The sequence below is a fragment of the Tupaia chinensis genome, unplaced genomic scaffold (assembly GCF_000334495.1).
Source record: "Tupaia chinensis unplaced genomic scaffold, TupChi_1.0 Scaffold141165_1, whole genome shotgun sequence".
NCBI lineage: Eukaryota > Metazoa > Chordata > Mammalia > Scandentia > Tupaiidae > Tupaia > Tupaia belangeri.
The window spans coordinates 1362918-1378973 of NW_006201028.1; the positions used below are offsets into that span (position 1 = coordinate 1362918).

The 16056-nt window shown below is 38.4% G+C and overlaps 1 protein-coding gene and 1 non-coding gene across 2 annotated transcripts in view; both read left to right on the forward strand.

Annotated features, from left to right (window-relative positions):
* The window catches only part of IPO7 (importin 7), a 75415-nt gene that overhangs the window by 43086 nt on the left and 16273 nt on the right, over window positions 1-16056 (forward strand). Inside the window, exons 6-16 of the mRNA XM_006162926.3 lie at window positions 2074-2163; window positions 4179-4273; window positions 4385-4469; window positions 8095-8229; window positions 8573-8672; window positions 9473-9549; window positions 9713-9829; window positions 10495-10584; window positions 10992-11157; window positions 11790-11950; window positions 12644-12772. Coding sequence (XP_006162988.1) covers window positions 2074-2163; window positions 4179-4273; window positions 4385-4469; window positions 8095-8229; window positions 8573-8672; window positions 9473-9549; window positions 9713-9829; window positions 10495-10584; window positions 10992-11157; window positions 11790-11950; window positions 12644-12772 — 1245 coding nt within the window. The remainder of the gene's footprint in view (window positions 1-2073; window positions 2164-4178; window positions 4274-4384; window positions 4470-8094; window positions 8230-8572; window positions 8673-9472; window positions 9550-9712; window positions 9830-10494; window positions 10585-10991; window positions 11158-11789; window positions 11951-12643; window positions 12773-16056) is intronic.
* LOC114004993 (small nucleolar RNA SNORA23) lies at window positions 10727-10913 on the forward strand. Its single transcript, XR_003546934.1, has one exon. It is a non-coding gene; the product is annotated as a small nucleolar RNA SNORA23 (small nucleolar RNA).

A 16056-nucleotide genomic window follows, 5' to 3' on the forward strand; every position in this document is an offset into this window, starting at 1 on the left:
GTCGACTACGTGGGAATCCAGCGACATAGCCATTACGCTAACTGCTGGTTCCCTGTATGTCTTTCGATAGATCTTTAAAGACATTTTAATATATTCCAGTCTGGACTTATGGGCACTTTAATGCAATATCCACTGACTTTTTATTTTTTTATTTTTGGAGAGATTTTTGCTATAGGGCGTGTGCGCTCGCCAGACAGACAGAGAGAGACAAGAGACAGAAAGCGAGAAATCGCCCACTAGGAGGGATGGCCACACTGCAATCCCTTCTCCTCCATTCTCCTCTTGGGATCTTGGGCACGCACGCCCACATGCCCGGCGTGAGTTTAAGCCACTGGGTCCGGGACTCGAACCACGGTCGACTACATGGGAGTCCAGTGACATAGCCATTATGCTGACTGCTGGTCCTGAAAGTGAGAACGCAAGCCCCCAGGCCCAGGACTTGAACCACAGTCAGCCTTGTGGGAGCCCAGTGCCCCAACTGCCATGTCACCTGCTGGCTTCCCTTTAAATGGTTTTTGACAGGATCCCACCATGTTGCGGTCCACCTACCCCAGCTTCCCAGTTGGCTGGAACTGCAGCCTACTTAGGCTGGGCTGGGAATCAAACCCAAGCCTCCCATGTGGGCTCAGCCTCCAAGTAACAGCGTCTTAGCATCCAGAGCCACTGTGGCTGTGCCTTCCATTGACTTTTCATAATTTTCCTAACTTGTAGGATCACAACTTTTAGATTATAATAATGATAATTATCCTTGAAAACTGTCTTTGGGCATAGGATAAAATAAATATTTCTCTTCTTTTTAATAATAATTTATTTAATTTTGCTAATTTTAATTTTAATTTTTATTTGCTGTAGGGCATAAGCGCTCACCAGAGAGAGAACACGCCACTAGGTCTGGGACTCACACACTGTGGTTGGCCATGTGGGAGTTTAGCTCTTAATCACCACTCCACCTTTTGGGCTAAATATTTATCTCTTTTTTGTTGTTGTTGTTGTTTGGAGAGGTTTTTGCTATAGGACGTGTGCGTTCGCCAGACAGAGAGATAGAAAGCGAGAAATTATCCCCCTGAGGGGATGGCCACGCTGCAATCCCTTCTCCTCTCGAGATCTTGGTCACGCACGCACATGCGCCCGGCGTGAGTTTAAGCCACCGGGTCCACGACTCAAACCGCAGTCCAACTACATGGGAGTCCAGCGACATAGCCATTACGCTAACTGCTGGTTCCCAATATTTATCTTCTTAACTCAGTCTTAACTGTTGGAGACTAGTGTACCTTAATGTCAAAGTATATCTCCATTGGGCCAGCCAGTGACCTTGGTGGTTAAGGTGACTGGATCCTACGTGGCCAACTGTGCAGTTTGATTTCTAGACTGGCAGCTTGGAAAAGATACCAGGCACATGAGTATACACCCCCAAAGTCATCATAGCAGAATGGAGGTGGAGGAGAAGAAGGTATTGCTATATTAACTTTCCTTTCTCTCTCTCTTTCTCTAGTAAGCACATGCACTTTATAGCAAATTATAAAACAACAAAAATAAAACAGAACCATCTTACTTGTAAAAAAAAAAAATAGATGTCTTGAAAATCTGAATAGGGTATTGATTTTATCTCTCTTCTGAGAAATTTATCCAAGTAACATAAGACAGTATCAACAGTAGAAATTAATTCTGTGATTCTTACATTATAAAGAGACATAGATCTATCTTTATGGATGCCAGATTAAAGCATTTGATAAAATTTTATTCTTTCAGTAAAAAAAAAAAAAAAAACTTGTTAAAATCATAGAATAAAAATTTCATTAACTTCATAAAATATGTTCAGTAGGAATTTACAGCAAGTATCACACTTAATGGTCAAAGAGATGTAATCCCAGTAAGTTGGAAATACGGTAATAGTGCTCACAGTCACTGCCACTGTTTACCATTGTAGCTAGCTAAGCAGAGAAATTTGGCCTATGCACTAAAAACAGGAAATGGCGAGTTGGATGAAGTAACTTCTGGTAGATATTGTGAAAAGTAAAAGAGGTGGAATTTTCTTTAGTCGAGATTTTTAAATACTAATTTTTTTGTTTTCAGTATACATTACCACTGGAGCTGATAAACCAGCAGAACCTGACAGAGTGGATAGAAATTTTAAAAACTGTTGTGAACAGGGATGTACCTAATGTAAGTTTCTGTATATTCTGGTATAATAAAAATATTAATATTTAATGTTCTTTTGATTATTTTAACTGTTTCTTAAAATATTCTTTATGAAATTTTATAATTTGTCATGCATTTTTCTAAATATACAGACACCTTTTCACTTCTTTACATGTATGTTTACTAAGTAAATTGTCAAGGGTTATTTTATATAAATAGTTTGTATGTGTCTTTTATTTCATTTCTTCTCTGTTCTTAAATAAAGTAAGGGCTTAACTCTAGGTTTTAACCTTTTTTTTTTAATCTTCTTCTCCCCTCCATTTTCATAATAGACTGTTTTTGCACATGACAGAGACAGTTAGAAAGCACCCCCAAAATGAGCCTGGTCATGCCACAGTCCTTGGTCTTCCAGTTCTTCATCCCATCAACATCTTAGGTATACGAATACCCAGTGTGTTGCCATGGGGCTAGGATTTGAACCCTAGCCATGTGGAATCCCACTTTCTCTGTGGAGTATTTATCTAAAGGCCTGCCTTTATCCTTGTAATTTGTCAGATGTCAGTGAACAGAAAAAACTTGATTTACAGCTTGATCAACCTTTGTAATTATGTTATTTTTTTAAGAATAATTTTTTGAGCTATATATAGCTCATATAAAATCTACCCTTTCCATGTGTACTATTTTGTGGCTTTTTGTGTACTATTCTGTGACTTTTAGTATGTTGCTCAGGTGTTTTTTTGTTTTTAATATTTAATCACATTTTAAAGAATTACTACTTTTCTCTATAATATTATTATTATTATTATTATTTTAGAGAAATAAGGAAAAGTTCTCTAAATATTCCCTCTGAATGTTATTTTAAACTTAAAACATTGGGACGGTTTTGTGTAATTTTACCAATGTGATATTAATGGCATAGGTGAAATCACCTTCTTATTTATAACTTTCCATTTTCAAAATTTGTTTCAAAAACCTTTAAAATAATGCAGAAAAAATAGACTCTCAACACTAGGAAACTAGTGTGTATGTTTCTATACGTATTTTAGTAAGAATAAAATAATAACTTTAAAACGTCATTTATATATTTTGTAATGCAGTATGTATCTATGTATAGGATATAAGGAAAGAGTACAGTAATTTGGAACCAGCAGATGGTGTAATGGATATGTTGCTGGACTCCCACATAGTCAGCTATGGTTCTAACATGTTTTTCTAGTTACCAGGTCCAGGACTTGAACCATATGGTTAACTGTGTGGGATCTAGTGGCCAACTGTCATGCCACCAGTTGATCCCATCTCTGTACATTCATGAGTCTTTTGGTGATCACCTCTTTTCACTCTCTTGTACAGATACCAAAGAACAAAATTAGGTGTATTTATAACTCTTAAGTTACTTCCAAATTGATTTCTAAAGTGTTTGTAACACTGTCACTAGCAATGTTAAAGTTTTCATTGCTTCATCATAGTCTTATTTCCTTATCCTAAAAATATCCTGATATCTTAGATCAATATACAGTGATCCACTTCATTCTTTCAGTAGTTGTGTAGTGGTATTTTGTGGATGTTCCATAATTACACATCCCCTTATTGATGAATGTTTAGGTTCTTAGCAATTCTTTGTTATTAGAAATATTATCATAGTGAATAGTCTTTTTTTTTTTTCATAGTGAATAGTCTTATGCATACATCCTTGTGCAATTAGATTGATGTAGATTGATGAAACTAGATTTCTGAAATAGGGTTTCTTAAGCCCTCTTTCCATTATGAATTTTAATGGTCTTGATTGAGCTACTTTGTATTATTTAGATCTTATCTAAAATGTTGGTTTTAAGTTTTTTTACAAGAATTTTTAGGAACACATTCTTTGTAACTAAGAAACAGTAAGGATATCACTTAGACTTTAATGAGGGTTAATTTTTCCCCATGGTTTAACTTTTTTTATTTATTAAAGGCCAGCATTTTTGTAAATCTGGTTTCATTTTGTGGTTTCCCTCTTAGATGTATGATATCTTGCTATCATTATAAACGTCTCGTTATAGGAAACACTTCAAGTTGAAGAAGATGACAGACCTGAGTTACCGTGGTGGAAATGTAAGAAGTGGGCTTTACATATTTTAGCAAGACTGTTTGAAAGGTAAGTTCTTCATAGATGATGACTAAAAATTTTTTGTAAAAACTATTGCTTTTAATAAGTGCTCTTATAAAGCTTTATAAGGAAACAGTATGCATTTTGATGTTATTTCAGATATGGAAGCCCTGGCAATGTTTCCAAGGAGTACAATGAATTTGCTGAAGTATTTCTGAAGGCATTTGCTGTTGGTGTTCAGCAAGTAAGTATGAGATACTTTTTCTAAGTAAAAGCATGGCATTAAAAATTTTTTTTTAATTTAATTTAATTTAATCAATTAAATTATTTTAATTTGATCAGAGAGAGAGAGGGAAAGTGAGAAAGCAAGCCACCAGGGCCAGGACTCGAACTGTGGTTGGCCACATGGGAGTCCAGTGCCTCACAGTGCCACCTGCTGGCACCAAGCATGGCGTTTTTACATTAACTTTTGTTTGTTACCTAAAGAGTACTTTTTTTTTCTTTTCTTTTTTTGGAGAGATTTTTACTATAGGGCGCATGTGCTCGCCAGAAAGACAGAGAGAGACAGAGAGATAAAAAGCGAGAAATCACCCCTCCATGGGGGGATGGCCACACCGCAATCCCTTCTCCTCTCTAATGCACACATGCCCGGAGTGAATTTAAGCCACCGGGTTCGGGACTCGAACCACAGTTGACTACATGGGAATCCAGCGACATAGCCATTATGCTAACTGCTGGTCCTCCTAAAGAGTACTTCTTTCCAAGAGAGAATAATTTTTGTAGTAGGGCACATGTGCTCGCCAGAAAGACAAAGTGAGAAATCAGCCCCCAGGGGGATAACCCTGCTGCATTCCATTCTTCTCTTAGGATTTTGGACATGCACGCACATGCGTTTGATGTGAGGTGTTTGTTTTGTTTTTTTTGTTTTTTTTTGTTTGTTTGTTTTGTTTTTTTTTTAGGTTTTTCGCTATAGGGCATGTGCGCTCACCAGACAGACAGAAACAGGGGGGATGGTCACGCCACAATCCCTTCTTCTCCATTCTCCTCTCGAGATCTTGGGCACACACACACAAGTGACCGGTGTGAGTTTTAAGCCACCGGGTCCGGGACGCGAGGTCGACTGCGTGGGAGTCCAGCAACATAGCCATTACGCTAACTGCTGGTTCCCATGATGTGAGTTTTAAGTCACTGTGTCTGGGGCTAGAAATGCAGTCAACTACATGGGAGTCCTGTACCTTAACCATTATGCCACCTGCTGGCCCCAAGAGTACATGTTTGAATCTTAGAGCAGTTCTCAAACATTTCTGGTCTTAGGACCTCATTTCATTTTTTATTATTTTTTTTGGAGAGGTTTTTGCTGTAGGGCACATGCACTCACCAGAAAGACAGAGAGTGACAGAGAGACAGAAAGTGAGCAATCACCCCCCAGGGGGGATGGCCATGCCACAGTCCCTTTTCCTTTCACCTCTCAGGATCTTGGGCATGCACACACACACACCTGGCGTGAGTTTAAGCCACTGGGTCCGGGACGCGAACTACGGTCGACTACATGGGAGTCCAGCGACATAGCCGTTATGCTTGCTGCTGGTCCCAGGACTTCTTTTTTTTTTTTTTTTTTAAGAGAAATTTTTGCTGTAGGGCAAAGAGAAAGCAAGAAGTCACTCCTGGTGGGGGATGGCTATGCTACAAGCCCTTCTCCAGTCTTCTCTCAGGATTTTTGGGCACACATGCACATGTGCCTGGCGAGAGTTTTAAGCTATGGGGCCCAGGCTTTGAACCATGGTTGACTATGTGGGAGTCCAGCAATGTAACCATCACGCCATCTGCTGGTTTCCAGGACCTTTTTATAGGCTTAAATTATTGAAGACCTTACTTGGCCAGCATTTATTATTTTTGCTTTTTAAGAATTGATTTTATTTATTATTACTATTTGTAAATTTGACCAGAGAGAGAAAATGGGAAAGCCAGAAAGCAATCTGCCAGGTCCAGTGTTCAAACCAAGTCAGCTGAATGGGTGTCCTGCGCTTTTAATTACCGCGCCACCTGGTGGCCCAAGCCAACATTTACAAGGGTTATATGTTCTGGTATTTATCATACTAGAAATTAAAACAAGATTTAAGTTTATTTAAAAATAATGAAAAATTCACTACATATAAATATCTTTTGTGAAAAATAGCTTTTTGAATCAAAATCCTTTTATAAATTAAAAAAAAATTTTTAAAGGCATATGCTTGCTGGAGTGAGACACAGAGAGAAATGGATGGAAAGTGAAGAATGACCTTCTCTCCACACAAAGAGGATGGCCATGCCACAGTCCCTTGTCTAGTCCTGTCTCCACCCAGTATGTTTTTCAAGCCGCCGGGTCTGGAACTTGAAATGTGCTATAGGCCATGGGTGATCGAACCTCCTTAACTAGCTACCCTAACTAGCATGCCACCAGCTGGCCCCATGAAGTACATTTATTTATTTATTTATTTATTTTGGAAAGATTTTTGCTGTAGGGCACATGTGCTTGTCGGAAAGACAGAGAGCGACAGACAGAAAGCAAGAAATCATCCCCACAATTGATAGCCATGCTGCAATCTTTATTCTCTTGGGATTTTGGGCATGCACACAAACATGCCTGACATAACATTTCAAGCCACTGGGTCTGGGACACAAACCACTGTCATCCACATGGGAGTCCAGTCCCTTAAACTCTGTGCCACCTGCTGTCCAATGAAGTACATTCATAAGGAAAACTTGTTCTATGGGTATGTAGCTATAAACAAATGAAATGACTTGTGTACTATGGCATCGATACACATTAGGCATCGGAAGTTTGACCATTAGCACTTTTGTACCATTAATGCAAATGTCAACACAATGTTAAAAAAAAAATAACGTCTTAGTATTGTTATGACAGAGTCTTGGGACAGTACAGGTCTGTTCGAAAATTGGTATCCTGGAGCAGGGTTCATTGCCTGATAGTTAAGGGAGATAGATCTTATATTGTTAACCATCACTCAAATCCTGTCCCTGGTGGCTTGAAAATCAGGCTCTTTGAGAATATTGTGACATGCTCTATAGGTAGCATATAGTTTTTTCTATTTTTACTTTAATAAAAACTAGTCCAGGGGTCAGCAGGTGACATGATGATTAAGGTGCTAGCTTTCCATGTGGCTGGCCATGATTTGAGTCCTGGACCTGGAGGCTTGGAAATCACACTGGGCACATGTACCTGACCTGTGTGCCCAAAACCCTTAGAGGAAGATGGAGGAGAAATGATTGTGACCTGGTATCTTCTCTGCAGGCTGATTTCTCACTGTCCTCTCTTCCTCTCCCCCTCCCCCCCCCTCCCCTATAGCAAAAAACCTTAAAAAAAAAAAAAACTACTTCAACATAGTATTACTTAAGTTTATAGTTTAAATACTTCGGGAATAAAGATGTTTCTCTTTTTTTTGTTTTTTTTTTGAGAGTTTTTTGCTATAGGGCTCATGTGCTTACCAGAAAGACAGAGAGAGACAGAAAGCAAGAAATCACTTCCTGGGCGAATCACCATGCTGCAGTCCCTTCTCCTCCATTCTCCTCTCGGGATCTTGGGTACACATGCACACGTGCCTGGCGTGAGTTTAAACCACTGGGTCCAGGATTCATACCACAGTTGATTACACGGGAGTCCAGTGACATAGCCATTACGCCAACTGCTGGTCCCTAAATATGTTTCTCTAGCATATAATTTTAGAAATCACCTCCTTTTAAAAGACTATGGTTGTTATTTTGTGTTGATAACCTCAGGATTCTGATAAGGATTAGGTGTTTTTACTAACTAGTAAGTAGTTAAACTTTCTATTTTAATATTTGATTTTAATTTAATCTTTTTACCAAAGGTTTTATTGAAGGTGTTATACCAATACAAGGAGAAGCAGTATATGGCTCCTCGGGTTCTACAGCAGACCTTAAATTATATTAATCAAGGAGTTTCTCATGCCCTCACCTGGAAGAATCTGAAGCCTCATATACAAGTAATATTTTTCTATTCCAAATATTTTTCTAGCAGATACTAACAACATTAATTGCCGTAAAGGTTGAACATTTTTGTTTTTTGTTGTATTATGTTACTTAGGCTGAGAGTATAGCAGAAAAATATATAAAAGGTATTGTGTTAACTTAAAATTATTTGATGGAGAGAGGATAAAAACATGTAGTAGTTTAATAACTGAATTACAATGCCTTAATTGCCTTACTGAAGTTTGGTATTAAATTTTAAAATACATATTATAGGGTGACTTTTGTTTAAGTGCCCAAAAGAAATTTGAATGTTTAAATTTGAAAACTGAGGCTTTTACTTTAACTTTCAAATTGCAGGGTATTATCCAAGATGTTATTTTCCCATTGATGTGCTATACAGATGCTGATGAGGAACTTTGGCAAGAAGACCCTTATGAATATATACGCATGAAGTTTGGTAAGAAAATTTTTACTTTTTAGAAACAAAATATGTCGGGACCAACACATAGTGTGATGGGTATGTCGCTGGATTCCACAGAATTGACCATGGTTCAAGTCCTTGACCCAGAGGTTTAAAACTCATGTGTGCATGAGTTTCTAAAATCTGAGAGGAAAATGGAAGAGAAGAGATTGAGATGTGGCCCTATCCCCGGTAGAGGGGTGATTTCTCGCTTTATGTCTCTTTGTCTCTGTGACTAGTGTATGTGTCCTATAGCAAAAATCTCTCTTAAAAAAAAAAAAAAAACAAAAAACGGATGCATTCACATTTAATTTGTACAGAAAAGATGTGGAAGTAGATTATTGGAGAATTACATGGGATCTGGATTCATTTCATATTCACCTGTAAGCATGTAACACATTTTTGAGACCAGCAGATAACATAGTAGTTACATCACTGGACTCCCATGTAGTCAACCACAGTTTGAGTCCTGGGTCTGTAGGTTTGAAATTCAGGTTGGATATGTGTGCCCAGAATGCTGAGAGGAGAATGGAGGAGAAGGGATTGTGGCAATGGCTATCCCCCACAATGGTGATTTCTCGCTTTCTGTTTCTCTGTCTCTGTGGTGAGTGCATGTGCCCTATAGCAAAAATCTCTTGAAAAAAAAAAAAAGGTGGTTAAATTTGCCTATGTGTATTGCCAATCACATTTTAAAAATGCCTTGTCTTACACAGCACATTTAAAAATTATATAATGTGAAAATGTTTGAAGAAATTTAAATTGCTGTTTTCTGTCTTAATTCTGAATTTATTCTCTAGACGTGTTTGAAGATTTCATTTCTCCTACCACTGCTGCCCAGACACTTTTGTTTACAGCCTGCAGTAAGAGGAAAGAGGTAGGCGATGCAATATGTAGATGACTTTTGTTGTATTGTTTTAAACTTACTCACCTATACACTCAGTTTTAAATGTCAGCTTAAATAGGAATCATTTTGTTAATTTGTTTTTGAAGAACTGTTTCAGATATCCAGTAAAGTATTACTTTTCTTTTTAATCCAGGTACTACAAAAGACTATGGGATTTTGTTACCAAATTCTTACCGAACCAAATGCTGATCCTCGAAAAAAAGATGGGGCCCTACATATGATTGGCTCTTTAGCTGAAATACTTCTGAAGGTAATTCTTTCACGTGTATATGTATGTGTAAATGTGTGTAAATAGGTATTTTTGAAAACAGCTTTATTGAGATAATGACAGATGTCATGCAGTTTGCCCGTATTAAAGTCTCATAACTAGTTTTTAGTGTATTCAGAGAACTGTTTAGCTGTGTTACTTTTTTTGGCGGGTGGGGGGGGCAGGTTTTTGCCATAGAGTTCATGCATGCTTGCCAGAGAGACAGAAAGTGAGAAATCAACCCACAGAGGGGACAGCTGTCCTTTCTCCTCCATCCTCCTCTCTTCTTAAGTCATACAAAAACATAAAAAATGTATTCAATGGTTTTTGGTCGTGAAGTTCTGGAATAAGGAATTGGCTTGTATTCTGGGGTCACAGATGTATTAGATAAGTTTTTGCTATCATATCAGTAGTCATTTTTAAAAAATAATTATTTAATTTTATTATTATTATTATTACTATTTTAAATTTGCTATACAGCATGTGAACTCACCACAGAGAGGGAGGGGGAGAGTGAGAAAGCAAACCACCAGATCCACGGCTTGAAATGCAGTTGGCCATATGGGAGTCACTGGCTGACAATAGTCATTTTTTAAGCACTGGTATATCTGTTTAGAAATTAAGATAATTGTCTTGGAACTTTATCAAAATGACTTGTTTATTTTCAGAAAAAGATCTATAAGGACCAGATGGAATACATGTTGCAGAATCACGTATTCCCTCTCTTCAGCAGTGAACTAGGCTACATGAGAGCAAGGGTATGTCGTACAACTATATTTATATACTTACACTTTGTAATGAATGACTCATTCTGAAGACTTTTATATTGAAACTCTTCAATGTTCACATAAAAAATTATGTCATTTTAGACTTGTGTTTAATGTAAATCTTTCCATGGCTGCTGCAATGTGTGCACAGTTCATCCTCTATCTGTGTCTGGTAGCAGTGTCTGTCTGTGTTTTACATTCAGACTTGCTATTCACACAAACGTCATGCAGCCAGATAGTAACTAGGGAACATAGTACTGGTCTAGTGTTGTCTTTAGGACAAATCCACCGCTGACCAGCCTCCTAATTCCCGCACACAGAACTCTGGTAATAGAAAATTAGCTTGGGAATGTTAATGTAAGATATGTATAATAACTCACTGCATTTTTTTTTTAAAGGCTTGTTGGGTACTTCACTATTTTTGTGAAGTGAAGTTCAAAAGTGATCAGAACCTTCAAACAGCCTTAGAGCTAACAAGAAGATGTTTGATTGATGATAGGGAAATGCCTGTGAAAGTTGAAGCTGCCATTGCACTTCAAGTGTTGATCAGCAATCAAGAAAAAGGTAAAAGATTTATATGTCAAATAGTGAATGCTGGGCCACCAGTTAAGTGCTGCGCATAAGAAGGTAGATCCCACGTGGCTGAACATGGTTTGAATCCCAGTGTCTGTGGCTTACAACATGCTGGGTGTGTGGGCATGCATGTTTTAAATCCTAATGGGATAGAGAAGCAAAAAGAGATTGCAGCATAACCATACATCACTGGGGAGTGCTTTCTTTTCTCTCTCTCTCTCTCTCTCTCTCTCTCTGGTAAGTACACACACCCTCTGGCAATTAAAAAAAAATCAGTCAGGGGCCAGCAGGTTGCATCATGGTTGTGGCACGATGGCCAACTGTGCTTCAAATCCCTGACCTGGCAGCTTGCTTTCTCACTTTCCATTTTTCTCTCTGTCTTGCTTTGGTCTAATTAAAAAAATAATAATAACAAGTAAAAATAAAGCAAGTAACTGTTAAAAAAAAATAGCAAATGTCTTTACACTTAATTTGATAATGCATAATTGTTGGAACTTGTCATAGTTCCTTTAATATGTAAGTCCTTTTTTATCTTTTGTTGAGTGTTGTATCTGGTTTTAAGAAGTTTTAGCTGGTTTGCTCAAAAGTTTATAGAGTTATTTTCCTTTTGTTTTCTCTCACAGCTAAAGAATATATCACACCATTCATCAGACCTGTAATGCAGGCTCTTCTTCATATTATAAGAGAAACAGAAAACGATGATCTTACCAATGTAATTCAGAAAATGATCTGTGAATATAGTGAAGAAGTTACTCCTATTGCAGTAGAAATGACACAACATTTGGTATGTTTGAATTTATCGTTTGTATATTTTAACTTAGCTCTCAGTACATTCCAAGTCATATGTCACAAGTGGCTTGCCCTACCTTATACCAATTATCTTTCATTATTTACTATAGGGCAAGTACTGTACTAAGCCCTTGATAGATGTTTAACTCATCTAATCATTACACATTCCATTTTACTACAGAATGTGTCAGATATGAAAAGGTTAAATAGTTTGCACAAACTAGACATGGTGAAGCTGGTTGTCATACTTGGGCCTCTGCAGTTGCATGTTCTTAAATTCTACCTTAGGCTGCAGCATGACTGTCTACATAGTCTTCTGGAATATTCAAAACAATTGTTTTGCGGGGCTGGACAGTGGCACAGTGGTTAAGTGTAATAGTTTGTGAGGCTAGTCCACATGGGAAGGTTCAAAGACCTTCCAGAGTACACAGGCGCACATGTGCCCACAGGACAGGGCTGGCAAAGGAGGGTGTGGATTGTGGTGCCAGCCATTGTTGGGAGTTACTCATGGAAGAAATAATTAATAATGATAAAAATAAGACCTTTAAAGAAAACACAATCTTTTGTTTTGCCTATGAGGACATGTGCAGTAGAGAGAGAAAGAGAAAGGTGAGAGAGAGTAAGTCTTAGACCAAAATAGGTTATAATGGTTCAATAACAACCCTGCATGATATTCTCTTGAATCTAGGCCATGACATTTAACCAAGTTATACAGACTGGGCCAGATGAAGAAGGGAGTGATGACAAAGCAGTTACTGCTATGGGAATTCTGAATACCATCGACACACTTCTTAGTGTAGTTGAAGATCATAAAGAGGTAAGAAAATGATCCAGTGTTGCAGTTTTTGGAAATACTGAATTGTTCTGCACCGACTGTTTTACATTTTTTGGAGGGCTCTGATTTGTATGACCCTGGTTATCTCATGCACTTTGAATTAGTTCCCTTTTATAAGGATAAGATAATTACTTCATAAATAGTTCTTAGGTTCTAGAGTATGAGGGGACTTCATAAATTTCATGGAGGGCCAGCAGGTAGAATGAAGGTTAGGGTGCTATATCCTCCTTGGCCAACTGTATGGTTTGAATCCTAGACCCAGCAGCTTGAAAGTCATTCCTGACACATGTGCAAATGCCAAAAAAATTTCTGGAAAAGTGGAATTAAAGTACAAATTTATATGGGGCCAGCAGGTGGGCTGGTGGTTAAGGTGCTGAGCACTCTCACATGGCTGACCACGGTTCTAGTCCTGAATATGGTGGCTTGCTTTCTCACTTTTCCTTTCTTCCTCTCCGTGTCTGCCTCTGGTCAAATTAAAATAAATGAATAAATAAATTTAAATAATTTTTGTTAAAAAGTACAAGTTTATTTTGGTGCAGAAAATCTGAAACTCATGTTGAAGACCCTCCCGATTAAAGAGTCAGGAAGGAGATATTTCCTTTACTCTTTATCTTGGTACTCAGGTTTTTAACTTCCTACTAAGTTTCTCAGATCTGTAAGTATGGAGATACCTAGGAAGACAGTCTTTCCCTCCTTATTTTTAAATTTTTTGTAATAGACATTTAGCAAAATTTACAATCTTTAGCATTTTTAAGTGTACTATTGATTATTTGTGTGTGTGTGTGTGTGTGTGTGTGTGTGTGTGTGTGTGTAATGTTTTGTTGTTGTTTAAATTTGCTCCAGGGCACACATGCTCACTGGAGACAGAGAAAGGGAAGGTGAGAAAGCAGTTTCCAGGGAGGATGTCCATGCCTCAATTCCTTCTCTATTCTTTTGGGATTTTGGATGCCCCGCTTGTTTTTCAAGTTGTCAGGTGTATGACTTGAACCACAGTCAGCCATGTGAGATCCAGCTGCCTCAAACATCATGCACTAGCTGGCCCCACAGTAGTTTATATATTCTCAATGCTGTCCAGCCATCACCACCATCTTTCTAGTTTTTCTTTTTTTCTTATCTTTTAGAAAGATAAGAACATATGGCCTCTTCCCATTTCCTAGTGATTAAGAGAGCCAGCTCCTATATGGCTAACTGTGATTTAAAATGTGGCCCTGGCAACTTGAAAACATATTGGGTTCAGTGTGTGTGGCCCAAATCCTAACAGCATGAAGGAGTGGAGGAGAAGCAATCACATGACCATGCCCTACTGGCAGGTGCACTTTTCCTCTCTTCTCTGTCTCGTTGGCTAGTATATGTGCCTTTTGGTATTTACAAAGAAAAACAAACAAACACTAATGAAGGGCTAGCAGGTAGTGTGGTAGTTAAGGTGCTGGATCCAACATGGCTAACTCCATGGTACAAGTCTCAGACCCAGTGGCAAGGCGTGGCAGCAAGGTGTTGATGTCTGCATGTCAAAAATCCAGAGAAGAGAATGGAGAAGATTGTGGTGTAGTCATCCTCCAGGGGCTGATTTCTTACCTTTCTTTCTCTGTTTTTTCCAGTGAATGCATGCACCCTGTGGCAAAAATCTAAAAACAAACAAACAAAAAAACAGTGAAAAATAAAATTAAAAGAAATTAGAATTGGGGCAAGTGGTTGGCATGGTGGTTAAGGGCGCTGGACTCTCACTTGGCCTACCGTGGTTCGAGTCCCAGACCTGGTGACTTGTTTTCTTACTTTGTCTGTCTGTCTCTCTTTCTCTCCTTTTTCCTGTCTTTCTCTGGTTAAACTTAAATAAAGAAAGCTATATAAAATAATTCTTTAAAAAAAAGAAAGAAAACAGAATTGTGGATTTGTTTTTTGTTGTTGTTTGTTTTTTTCCAAAAGAAAGATTTTTCCTCACGTGCTCACCAGAAAGACAAAAACAGAAAAGAAGATATTACCCCCTAGGGGATATGGCCACGGCACAGTCCCTCCTCTTCCATTCTTCTCTCTGGATTTTGAGCGTGCATGTACTTGCATCCTATGTGAGTTTCAATTCACCAAGTCCAGGACTTGAACTGCGGTCAGCCTTGTGCGAGTTCAGTGATGTAACCGTATGCCATCTGCTGGTCCCATAATCTTGAATTTTTAAAATGGAGGTATTTATAACCTACAGAAACAGTTAAAGAACAAGGAAATCTAACCAGTGCCTCTTAATCACCATTGAATTTGTTGCATTTAACACTGTCTTATCTTTTTTGTTTGTTTGTTTTATTTCTAATAAGAAAGACAGTTTTGGGGACCAGCAGGTAGCATGGTGGTTAAGGCACTGGACAGTCCCACATGACTGACCACAGTTCTAGTCCGAGACCTGGTGGCTTGATTTCGTACTTCCCCCCTTTCTATCTCTCTCTGTGTCTCTCTCTCTTAAATTAAAAATAAATGAATAAATAAATAAAATTAAAAAAAAAGTTTTATGCAGATATTATTGGAACCTTCAGGCGACTGTCTTCCTAATGGTTCCCTACATCCCTTCTGTCTGCGCAGGTAACCACTGTCATGAATTTGGTGTTTATAACTCAAATGCAGATGCTTAAAATGCTAATATTGAAATGCTGGTACCTCTTTTCCATATGGTGTATGTTTTCCAGTTATCTGCAGGTTGTCTTTTTCAGAGACTTTCAGTAAACTGTGTGTGTGTGTGTGTGTGTGTGTATTCTGAATTAAGTTTGGAGAAATCCTTCATGTTTTGTTTTTTTTTTGTTTTTTTTTGGGTTTTTTTTTGAGAGATTTTCACTGTAGGGCGCGTGCGCTCGCCAGACAGAGAGAGACATAGAGACAGAAAGCGAGAAATCACCCCCCAGGGGGGATGGTCACACCGGAATCCCTTCTCCTCCATTCTCCTCTCGGGATCTTGGGCACGCACGCACACGCGCCCGGCGTGAGTTTTAAGCCACCGGGTCCGGGACACGAACCACGGTCGACTACATGGGAGTCCAGCGACATAGCCATTACGCTAACTGCTGGTTCCCGAAATCCTTCATGTTTAACAAACGAAGTGTTTACTTTTTTTTTTTTTTTTTCCAATTTTGATAATAGGATGTATGCTTCACATCTCTAGATGAGCTAGTCACACCTCAGTCCTTTTTCTATATTTCCATTCTGTGAGGATTTAGGCCACACATGTATGTACATACATAACACCTGGCATGTATTTTTCAAGCCACCAGGGCCAAGACTCAAATTTC